Here is an 11,808-nt window from a genome sequence, read left to right as displayed (position 1 = left end):
CTGCACACCTGTTTCCTTTTCTGAAGGACCTTTAAAAAGGCTTGAGTAAGTTGATAGGAAGCCATATACACAAGTGACCCACAGATTTATAAAAAGATGGTGCCCAATCTCTCCAGAAACCTCCAATGTAAGTCACAGCAAGGAGTGGTAAGGGCCTTGGCAAAGAGCAGAAGGAGAATTTCCAGTGAAGGTTTGGGAAGACTCAATATTCGCAAGGGTGCATCCTTATGGACACTCTTTTGGAAAAATGCAAACTTGTGTCAAGTTTTCTGAAAAGCAGTATGAACACACATACACACACTGTACATTTGGCCTGGAGTTGCCTCTCTCTCTCTCTCTCTCTCTCTGGGGATCACAGAACAAAGTATGGTGCCTTTCCTTAGAGTAGATGACGCGACAACTGGCCCTCTCACGACATCCTTCTAGACAAACTGTTCTCCTGCCCTCACTGCAGAGGACAAGGAGATCCTTATCTCTCATGTCCCAGTGTGCATTCAAGGGACAGGTACCAAGGGGGATTAGTAGGAAGAGAAACATCACGTCCCCCAACCACAAGCTAGTTCATGATGTTGTTCATGGAGGGGTCCTAGGTGAAGCCTATCAAATTCACTGTGAGCAGCAGTGAGTCCCAGACAGATGCCCTCCTGAGGGTGGGTCAGCCACACAGCCCTAGGAAGACATGGGTCATGCTGAATCATGACAATATGGTGGCCAAGGAGCCATAATTGAATGATCCAAGAATCTTTTCTACAGCCTTTAAAAAAAAAAAACCATAAAGGGGGCGCCGGGGTGACTCAGTTGTTTAAGCGTCTCCCTCTGGCTCGGGTCGTGATCTCAGGTTCCTGGGATCGAGCCCCACGTCAGAATTCTCCCTCTCCCTCTGTGCTCTCCCCCACCCCAATAAATAAAATCTTTAAAAAAAATAAAGGATGTGCTTCTTTGGGGTATTACGGGGAGAGGAGACACATAACCTTTTAAATTCTTTAATTCTAATTTCTCTTTTTACATTTCATTCTCCTGCCACCCAATAATCTCCACGCAGTACTTCCCCATCATATTTTAACAAACACACAAAAACAAAACCACAGGAACTGCTCTCATTGTGGGAAGTGACAAACGCCCTCAGCCGGGAGACTCTGGATGAAGCCCTCTGCTCCGAGGGGACAGCAGGCTTGCTGAGGTTGGGAGGGAGGTTTCTGAGAGACTGAAACTCCTCTTGCAGTCTTCTGTCTTTGCAAAGTCCTGCCATCCTCTGTAAGACTCTTCAGATCTGATGAGCTTCCTGTGCAAAGAAAAGCACTATTCAGTAATGACGAGGTAAGGATTAGAGAGATTTTTAGCACATGTAAACATTCAAACAAGCCCCTGAGAAATTTTTTTTTTTTTTTTTGAGAGAGCACATGTGCACAAGCCGGGGGGGGGGGGGAATCTTTTTTTTTTTTTTTTTAAAGATTTTATTTATTTATTTGACAGAGATATAGACAGCCAGCGAGAGAGGGAACACAAGCAGGGGGAGTGGGAGAGGAAGAAGCAGACTCATAGTGGAGGAGCCTGATGTGGGGCTCGATCCCATAATGCCAGGATCACGCCCTGAGCCGAAGGCAGACGCTTAACAACTGAGCCACCCAGGCGCCCCGAGAGAGAGAATCTTAAGCAGGCTGAGACTGACATGGGGCTCGATCTCACAACCCTGAAATCATGACCTAAGCTGAAATCAAGAGTTGACGCTTCACCAACTGAGCCACCCAAGTGCCCTGAGAATTCTTTATCTAAAAATTGAACAAGATTATTTACAGGTGTAGAACACACCACAGCCAAGAAAGGTCACTGGACCCTTTGTCAAAAGTGCAGCCACTCAGGGCCCAGCCAGCAGTGTCTTTACTCGCACTAGGGTGCTAGGTTCTGGCTGACAGGGAGGTGTCACAGCCCCTTACAGGTGTGTCTCACGAGATGGACCCCTGGGCTCTCTGGGCAGGGCCCCTGGGCCACCAGCAGCTCTGTCCAGAGATCGTGGGAGGGATCAGGCAGCCCCTGGAGGCCTGCACACGGGGCAAGTCACAGACGGGGTCCCAAGGCAGTGTCCTGAAGTGCCAAAGCACGGGTGGCTCTCTCAGCACCTGGTCCCAGCACACATGGTGCCCTCACAACCGGGCCTGGAGCTGCTGGACAGTGCTGCTGGCCATGAGGGGCCTGCGTGGGCCCCGGGCAGCCCCAGAGGCATGATGTCATCCGTCGTTCCGGCTGTTGCATGTCAGGTGGGAGAGGGCAGACCTGTGAGGAGATCCTGCCCTCACGCGGCAGGAGCGGAGGTGCCCGCAGTGGGGCTCAGAAGTACGAGTGAGAGGTGCTCGGACTCGACACGTGCTCGGAAAGCCATTGCTGACAGAACGAAGGGGGCATGGGGCAGTCACGGCTGTCCCTGCTCACCGCAGACGGGTCCCCAGGTCTGGTCCTCCAAGCCTGACCAGCTGCGGTGGCCGGCCGCAGACAGGGGTTCCGTGTGCTGCTCAGGCATTTAGAACAAAAAGTGGAAGGTCACCAGCAGAGGTGTGACACCAGCAAGGCTCCAGCTGCTTATGACCCCTATCTTTGAAAATGGAAAACAAGGACTTGCTGGGAAGTACTAATTTCACTGATCTCTGCCTTTTAATTTTCTGAAAGTCTATCTGAATAACTTTAAAAAGATCAATCAACTAACTAGGGCCTGTCACAGAGAAGGAAGTCCCCACAATGTCGAGATCCTAACTCTAAATAAAGAGACATTTTTCTGGTTTAAAAAAAAATCACAGACCAAATATAGGAGTAATAACTTCAGTGCTCGAGGCGCCTGGGTGGCACAGCGGTTAAGTGTCTGCCTCCGGCTCAGGGTGTGATCCCGGCGTTCTGGGATCGAGCCCCACATCGGGCTCCTCCGCTATGAGCCTGCTTCTTCCTCTCCCACTCCCCCTGCTTGTGTTCCCTCTCTCGCTGGCTGTCTCTATCTCTGTCAAATAAATAAATAAAATCTTTAAAAAAATTATAATAATTTCAGTGCTCTACAGTTCTATTTCTTAATTTTTATGTTTGTTCTTCTGGGCTTCAGCAAAACGATGTGGATGTTATGAACGTAACAACTCCATTTAGGAAAAGCTGTCACCTAACAAAGCAAAGCTGTCTCACTGGCACATTCATTGAGCAGAGCCTCAGAAGAATCACGCGCACTGCCTCCGTGGCGGAATAATGCTGCCCACGTGGCGAGCGGCGAGGACAGGACCTCAACTTCATTTCCCACCCAAAGTCGAGGAGACTTACTGGGGACCCAGCTCAGGCTGCCATTCACAATGCCACCGACAGGGGGTGGGGTGGGGGCCTTAAATATTTCCCAAATTCCGAAGGCCAGAAGTCCAGGATCAAGGTGTCAGCTGCCTGGGTTTCTGGGAAGTCTCCTTCCTGGCTTCACTGTGTCCTCTCGTGGGCTTTCCTCTGTTCTCAGTGGCCAGGGCGGGGACAGAGGGAGCTCACTGGACCTTAATTACTTCCTTAGAGGCCCCGCCTCCAAATACAGCCACACGGGGGTTAGGGCTTCAATAGAGGAACTTGGGAGGCACAGTCATTCCGCCCATCACAGCTCGGACTCAGGGGTTGGCCTCTGGGTTTTCAAATGTTAGGCGGAAGCAGGCTGTGTACCTAACGAGGCACCGTGCCCGTTCTGTGCCTCCCAATACAAAGGATGCTGGGGCCTGAGGAGCCTGTGTGACTCCAGTGATGTGGGTGAGAAGACAGAGGCTGGAATTCAAAACCTCAGTGAGCCCTGCCCCGCTGGACGAGCCTTCTGCCAGTGGAGTCCTACGGGCGAGTGCACCATTCCCTCCCGTTTCCTAGGAAAACAGACCTCTAAAATTGTTACTATTATTGAGCAGGGATTCCAACGTGATTCAAAATCAAGACGACACACAGACATAGAGGCGTTTCCATGTGGAGAGCTGTCCTCCCTGCACCTGCTCCCGCCCACCTCGCACCCCTCAGGTACCCTCTCGGTGCTCCGGCACGAATGTACACACCCCGCCCCTGCACAAAACACCGCAAGCCCTCCGCACTCTGCTTCTCCGTGAGCCGCGCGTGGCCACTTCGGCGAGACCCCAGATCTCTTCCTTTTCAGCTGCTACAAACCTCGTCTTTTATTTGGACGTCTGCAGGTGTCCCTGCAGCGCGAATTCCAAACACGGGCAGAGGGTGGATCAAAGGTGCGCGCTCATCATTCCAGCAGACAGGGCAAGCTGGTTTCCATTCTGCGCTCACCACAGCAGCGCGGGAGTGCGTGGTCTCCCAGCAGCCTCACTGACTTCTGGGTTTTTGCTAATAAATCCTGTTACGAGGTATTAATAGGACACATAAAGATGACGTCTCAGTGTAGTGTCAGTTTTCATGCTCCCAGGAGTGAAGCTGAGTATCTCTTCCTTGCTCGAGGGCATGTGCCTCTGAGTGATTTATGACCGGCCAGTTCTTCTATTATTAGGCATTTTCTCACTTTCTACAAGTTCTTTATGTATCAGAGAAATCAGCCTCTTGTCATAGCAGTTCCAATTCTTTTTCTGAGTTTGTCTATGTTTATGGCTTTTTAAAGTCTTTTAGTTCAAAGGGCGCTTGGGTGGCTCCGTCGGTGAAGAGTCCAACTCCTGATTTCGCCTCAGGTCGTGATCTCCAGGTCATGAGACTGAGCTCCACATCGGGCTCTGCGTTGAGCGTGGAGCCTGCTTAAGATTCTCTCCCTCCCTCTACCTCTGCCCTTCTCCTCCTCTGTGTGCATACACGCTCTCTCTCTAAAAAAATAAAAATAAATAATAATCATAATAAAGTCTTTTCAGTTCATAACTGATTTTTATGTAGTTCTTAAGTTTCTTTTACTGTTAATGGATTTTGAGTCCTAGATAAAAAGGCTCTGTTTACACCACTGGTGAGTTACTGCCTTTTATGCTAAATTCTCACGTACCTGTGGGAGTAAGCAATAGAGCTCTGTAACACGGGGACAGACCGCACCTGCCGATCCTCTCTCCCACGCCACGGACCCTGTGTTCGTCTAAGATCCTTCCTCCCACTGTGGCTCCAGTGGAGGAAAGCACTAGGGAGGAATCCTAATTTTGAGGCATATTTTGATGAAAGCTGTTCTTTGCAAAATGCTCACGTCAGCGTTCAGACCAGTGGTCCTGTGCCGATCTCTCCCCCTTCCATTCCCTCGGCGGACGATGAAGAACCATAGCTGTCTTCACAAACCGGCGCGGGTTTTCTTCAAGTATCTGAATGCCTTCCTTGTGCAGCGGACACAACACCGCCAGGGGGCACCCTGCCCGCGTGCTCCCCTGCTGGAGGTGGCATCTGAGCACCGGAGCCGCAGAACGGACAAGAGAGCGGTGCGACAGCGGCCAGACGCTTCGTTCCAGTGGCCTGCTCTCACCAGGTTCTGCGAGTCCGATCAGCACAGTACCTGGCAAGGGGGCTGTCACTGAGCAGCTCCCCTTCTCGTTCCAGAACAACGAGAATATGAGCATGAGGGAGACAGCTAGACATGGAGACCAAGGTCTTCCTTTGAAGGCCCCAGGCTTGCCTGACTGGGAATAAACATCGCTGGGAACAACAGGTGCCCATTACCACGCAAGCTGCCCGAGCGCCCGAACTGCGTTTTCGGTTTGGTTTTGTTTAGCTCCTGTTTCATGTGCCTGTCCTGAGAGAGAGCGGAGAGCCTCTTGATTTTCTCAAACCTCAGCAGTGGAGTCACCTCATCGCTCTGGCGTGGAAGCTACAAATAACACTTCAGCAGCCTCGATCTGCAAATCATTAAGCTCAAGTTTTGAGAGCAGCCGCCACTGAGAAGCTTCTGTACCCCACGACACAGCACTATGTTCCATACTGTCATCACTCAGCTGTTCCCTGACGTTGACAAAGTGGACAGAACGACACATTTCTAAAGCTGGAACGATGCAGCTGTTTTTTATTTATTTATTCGACAGAGAGAGAGACAGCCAGCGAGAGAGGGAACACAAGCAGGGGGAGTGGGAGAGGAAGAAGCAGGCTCATAGCGGAGGAGCCCGATGTGGGGCTCGATCCCAGAACGCCGGGATCACGCCCTGAGCCGGAGGCAGACGCCCAACTGCTGTGCCACCCAGGCACCCCAGAATGACACATTTCTAAAGCTGGAACGATGCAGCTATTTTATTTATTTATTTTTTGAGAGGGGGAGAATCTCAAGCAGGCTCCACGCTCAGTGTGGAGCCCGACATGGGACTCGATTTCACAATCCTAAGGTCATGACCCGAGCCAAAATCAAGAGTCGGCCGCTTAACCAACTGAGCCGCCTGGGCGCGCCGATGCAGCTGGCTTCACATAATCACTAAGGTATTTCCTGTTAGTAAGAAGGAGTTTCCTGTCCCTTTATCATTCCCCTTCTCATTAGAAGTGGCTGAGCCTCATCTTACCTCAAGCTCCATGCACTTCCTGCTCTGTATGGCTATTACTTGCATTTGTGCAAATCCCCTGGGAAACTGGAAAGTTTGGGAAGGCACAATATGTCATCTCTGTATTTCCAATCCTGGGCATATAAAGAGGAACTGCCCAATTAAAAAAAAAATCAGATTTTCAGAGGGTAGGGGAAGCAGTAAGAGCACTTTTAGATCTCCCAAATCTTCACCTGCAACAGAACCACAGATGTCTGTGACAAAACGAGGTGGCAAGTAGCACTGACAGGGATGGGGAGCACACTGGGACTCTCCTGCCCTGATGATGGGAACGTAAAATGGTAAAAGATGTTGGCTGGCGTTTCTTAAAGTCAAATACACACCGGCCATGTGACCGAGCCATTCCCCTCAAGAGAAAGAAAAGCACATGTTGAGGAAAAGACGAGCACACACATGTTCACAGCAGCTTTATTTACTGCAGCCCCACACTGGGGACAAGCAAATGTCCGCGAGCAGGACAACGGGCGCACGAGCTGTGCTGTACCCACACAATGCACACTCCTCAGCAATAAAACTACTCCTCGGTGAGCTACTGACAGACACAGCAGGCGTGAACGCCAAAATAATCACACCGACGACCGAGCTCCGGACACAAAAGGAGTTTGTATTGTAGGACTCTAGGTATATAAAATCCTAGAAAACACAAATTAATCTACAGTGACAGCAAGTAGATCGGTGGTTGCCTGGGGATGGGGTCAGGGCAGGGAGGATTTCAAAGTGGCGTGAGAAAACCCTGGGGCGTGACAGACAGTTCTGGCAAAGGCTTCACCGGGGAGTCCATAGTCCACTTTACGTATGTGCCATTCACTCTCCATCAAGCGCACCTCTGTAAGCTGTTAAAAAGCAAAACAGTATGGTGACTCCACAAAGCTGACACATGGCAATGAAGGACTGGGCCTGCCCACCACAGCCTGCACACCTGTGGAGCAAAGCACAATGGGGCCACTGGACCCCGACAGATACCACAAAAGGGCCAACAGGTGTCCACTGCAAAGTGCAGCGGGCCAGCTAGAGGCCAGCGGCTGGAGCGGGACAGTTGTCCCTACCCTGGTGGTGAATGGATGCAAGGGACCCACTGCAAGAAGGTCTGAGGGCTGGAGCCATGGAGCCCGAGAGCCACCGCAGCTGACCCCATAGGGACCCACGCTGTGGGGACAGAGCCAGCACCAGCAGGACAGGGACAGTGGAGAGAGGAAGGATAAGGACTCGATGCAGGTGCGGTAGGGCCAGAGCCAGGGGAGCTCCAGAAGCTAGCTGCCATTATTTTTAGCATGAACCAAAATTCAACAGAAAAGAGAACTCCATGAAGTGAGAAAAACTATCTGAACTAAATGTTTACCTGAACTAAATGTTTAGGAAAATGAGCAATGGGAAAGTATCGATTCCACAGACAGCTATTCTAAGAAAACAGAAACAGAGCAGAACAAACACCCCTATAGATGGTGAGGGCGCGCCAGAAAGACGTGCCCACCAAACAGACCAAAATGAACTGCCTGGAAACCAAAAGAGAAGATCCGAGATGGGAGGACAACACATCAGCATGAGAACACATCAGAAACAAGGTGAGAGACTCAAGGGAACTAGAGAGACCAGAAAATCGATTTCAGAAACGGGACTCAGGAGCAAACGAAGACAACAAACAACACCCTCAGAGCCGCGACAGCAGCAGGACGACCTTCAAAACAAAAGAAACCTAAGGAGAGATGAAAGAGATTCAAGAGTAAGTACGGAACACAGAGGATGGACAGATCAGGTTTCAACACAGACACTAAGTTCCCCCAAAACACAATGCTGAAGCGGCAGCTCCAGGAACCCTCCTGAAATAGCGGGTGTGAACGTGCTCGCAAAGAGCCCACCGGGCTCCCGCCAACACTGACCCAGGGCGACCCACGCACGACACCGTCTACCACAACTACGGACTGCAGCAGCAGGGAAACCAAACCACGGAACATGGATACAGAAAGGGGACATGACTTGTAAGAAAGAAAGACTCATGGGGCTTTTCATGCTGGAAAAAAGATGAAATCCATCTTGGGGAGTATGGTTCCAAGATGACACAGACCAAACGCTGGTTGTGTAACCACTGAATACATAGAAGTGAGACGAGAGGAGGGCAAGAGGGGAGGTTTTACTGTGTAATGGTTGACCATGGACATCCAGTGCTGTTTCCACGACCACGGCAGAACATTAGTATTAGTAGCCACATTCTGCATGCTACAGGGGAATAAAGCAAGCACGTAATTAAGGAGTATCTATCCCAGGATTCTCAGTGTAGAAGGACACACATTAACAGACCTGGGCACTCAGCACCAAGAGCCGCCAACACCAGAAAAATGCAAACAGCCTAGGCCTGCTGATGAAAGCACGTGGCCATCTATCATCCACCTGCGGTGTGGAAACTGATTCTGATCAAGCCTCTGGGTCCAGCTGCCATTTGCAGAAAGTACAGAGGCCAAAAGTTTTCTTCTGCTGGACTGTGCCAGGAGAATGCATGTGGCAAAATCGAGACTGTGGGAACCAACAGGACAAATGGCCCAGGTTCCTCAACAGATAAACCTTACAAGGAGACCAATACATGCAATAAAGAGACTTCAGAAACGCAAAGAAGTCATTTCTCCAAGAGTCAGGATTCATTTTGGAGGGAGGGAGGGGTGGGGTTGGAAGAACACGTGGAGAGCCTTCTGGGGTGTTTGGCAAAGTTCTAGTTCTTGGCCTGAGCAGTGGTCATAAGGTATTCACCTTATAGTAATGACAACTCAATGTGCTAAACATTGTGTCATTTGTGTCATTTTCTGTACCTTTTTATGATAAAGTAGTAAAAAAAAAAAATGGGGGCACCTGTGTGGCTCGGTTGATTAAGTGTCTGCCTTTGGCTCGGGTCATGATCCCAGGGCCCTGGGATCAAGCCCCACGTCGGGCTCCCTGCTCAGTGGGAAGTCTGCTTCTCCCTCTGCCTCTCACCCCACCCCCCTGCTTGTGCTCTCTCGCTCACACTCTCTCAAATAAATTCTTGAAAAATAAAAAAAATTTTAAAAATGATCATAACCAAACTTCAACTTGTACAGTGTTGTTGTTGTTTTTTTTTTTTTTAAGCAAGTTCCACAGCCAGCGTGGAGCCCAGTGTGGGGCTTGAATTCATGACCCTGAGATAAGACCTAAGCTGAGATCAAAAGTCAGACGCTTAACTGACTGAGCCACTCAGGGGCCCCTGCTTGCATAGTGCTTTTAACAGAACAGCCAAAGAAATTCTAAAAGATTTATTTATGCATCTTGCTGTACGATGTTCCTATACAACAGTCAAACAGCAGGGCTATGTGCAGGCTTGCCTCGTACACAGGTGCCAAGCCCACACTCCCTCCGCCAAGGCGTGGGCCCTGGCATGAACTGTAGCCACCAAGGGAGCATCGCCTTGTCCTAATCCACAGGTACATACAAGTCAACTTGAACATTCTGAGACTCAATCCTGCCAACTAGAAGGTAAATGAACACCTTTCAGAACACTTCCAGACCTTGTCTGCATTTTTAAACCACTGCTGTATTCATGCCTTATTAAAGTCCTAAAGTTTCTGTCCAGACTGCAATAAAACTAATGAGAACAGTGTCAAACCCAATAAAACATAGTGCTGAAATTTCAAATAATGCTCAAATCTCAAAGGATGCTCAAGTTATTATAGTTTAACCGCTTTTTATCACAGGGTATCACAGAAGGACTGATTTACTTTTGTAAGTTGTGTCTGCCCATCTACTACAATTTTATTTTTCACACCAGTAAGGAAAGGTAAGAAAATAGTCACTCACTCAAGTTCTTCCAAGAATTAAAATTACTTCGTTCAGTCTTCGGATTGCTTAGCTCCTTCTCTTGCTAATCTGTCAGCTTCTTCATTGCCTATCAATCCCGAATGACCAGGAACATGCATCTGTTAAGTAAATTTTGTTCCTTTTATCTTTACTGATTTTTTACACAAGCAACACACAAACACATTCTCACTGACTGTTCCCAGTGGGCGGAGTGGAAGAACGCTCCTCCCCCCACGGCCCCTCCCCCAACAGCTCTAGAAGGCACAACCTCCACGCCCAACGCATCAACAGAACGCAGGCATTTACAAAAATCCCATTTTGATTCTCCACAAATTGGACTGTCCTGTTTTTATTGTTTTTTTGCCCCACTTAATGATGGAACTTGGAAAGCTTTCCAGGCAAAACATATGTATGTATAGATGGGGACAGATATACACCCAACGCACATACTTTATTTTCTTTAAATGCTGTCAGAGGAGATATACTTAGTGTGATTTTTGTTTTTTTTTCTAAGTAGGCTCTACACCCAGTGTGAGCCCAACGTGGGGCTTGATTTCACGACCCTGAGATCAAGACCTGAGCTGAGATCAAGACTTGAGCTGAGATCAAGAGTCAGATGCTTAACTGACTGAGCCACCCAGGCCTGCACTTCTGTGATTTAACCACTGTTTACATCTACATTGCTGAAGGGCAGATTTAAACCTTCCGGTGTGAAGCTGTTCTCAGTGGTCCTGGGGTGGAAGACCAACACAGGGTTAAGACAATGGCTAGAGTTTAACTTGCTCTGTATTGTTTGAAAAAACAGTTCTGGTTTTTTTAAGATTTTATTTATTTGACAGAGACAGAGAAAGAGAGAGCATAAGCAGGGGGGAGGGGCAGAGGGAGAGGGAGAAGCAGACTCCCCGCTCAGCAGGGAGCCCGACATAGGGCTTGATCTCAGGACCCTGAGTCAGACACTCAACTGACTGAGACACCCAGGCTCCCCTGATATCTTATGTTTTATAAAGGACAGATTCATATGGAGTATGTATGGGTAGAGATTTGTATCTGTAGATCTCTTGGTAATTATATTTTCTAAAAATAATCTTATTTATTCATTTTTTATAATTTCTTAAAAAGATTTATTGGAGACAGAGAGCACAAGCAGGGAGGAGACGGAGAAGCAGGCTCCCTGCTGAGCAAGGAGCCCGACGTGGGGCTCGATCCCAGGACCCTGGGATCACCTGAGCTGCAGGCAAACTCAACTGACTGAGCCACCCAGGTGCCCCCTGAAAAAAGTTTTAATAAAAACTATCTATTAATAAGAAAATTATTTCCATTTTGGAAAAAAAAAGTCATGTTACTAAAGTCTTACCAGACCGTATTTTTAACAAAATACCTTATATATTAGTTATATTTTGACATTTTGGCTGATTGCAAAGAAATCAACAGGTTGACTATCACCAGGTCAGTTTCGCAGTGATGAGGTTAATGAAGGATATTGGGAAGAAAGGCGGCAAAGACAACCCCGCCCCCCCCCCCC

General features: G+C 48.9%; 1 protein-coding gene and 1 long non-coding RNA gene across 2 annotated transcripts in view; both read right to left on the bottom strand.

Annotated features, from left to right (window-relative positions):
* Positions 1-969: 969 nt before the first annotated feature.
* LOC121100960 lies at positions 970-4,680 on the bottom strand. Its single transcript, XR_005832742.1, has 2 exons — positions 4,150-4,680; positions 970-1,282 (listed from the first exon to the last, which is right to left on the bottom strand). It is a non-coding gene; the product is annotated as an uncharacterized LOC121100960 (long non-coding RNA).
* A 2,200-nt stretch (positions 4,681-6,880) lies between these two features.
* RNASEH1 (ribonuclease H1) overlaps positions 6,881-11,808 on the bottom strand; it is a 15,420-nt gene continuing 10,492 nt past the window's right edge. The window contains 1 exon segment of the mRNA XM_040622858.1: positions 6,881-7,321. Coding sequence (XP_040478792.1) covers positions 7,184-7,321 — 138 coding nt within the window. The 3' untranslated portion in view covers positions 6,881-7,183.

This window comes from Ursus maritimus, unplaced genomic scaffold, assembly GCF_017311325.1.
Source record: "Ursus maritimus isolate PB19 unplaced genomic scaffold, ASM1731132v1 scaffold_6, whole genome shotgun sequence".
NCBI classification, from domain to species: domain Eukaryota; kingdom Metazoa; phylum Chordata; class Mammalia; order Carnivora; family Ursidae; genus Ursus; species Ursus maritimus.
This window is presented reverse-complemented; position numbering and strand designations above follow the sequence as displayed.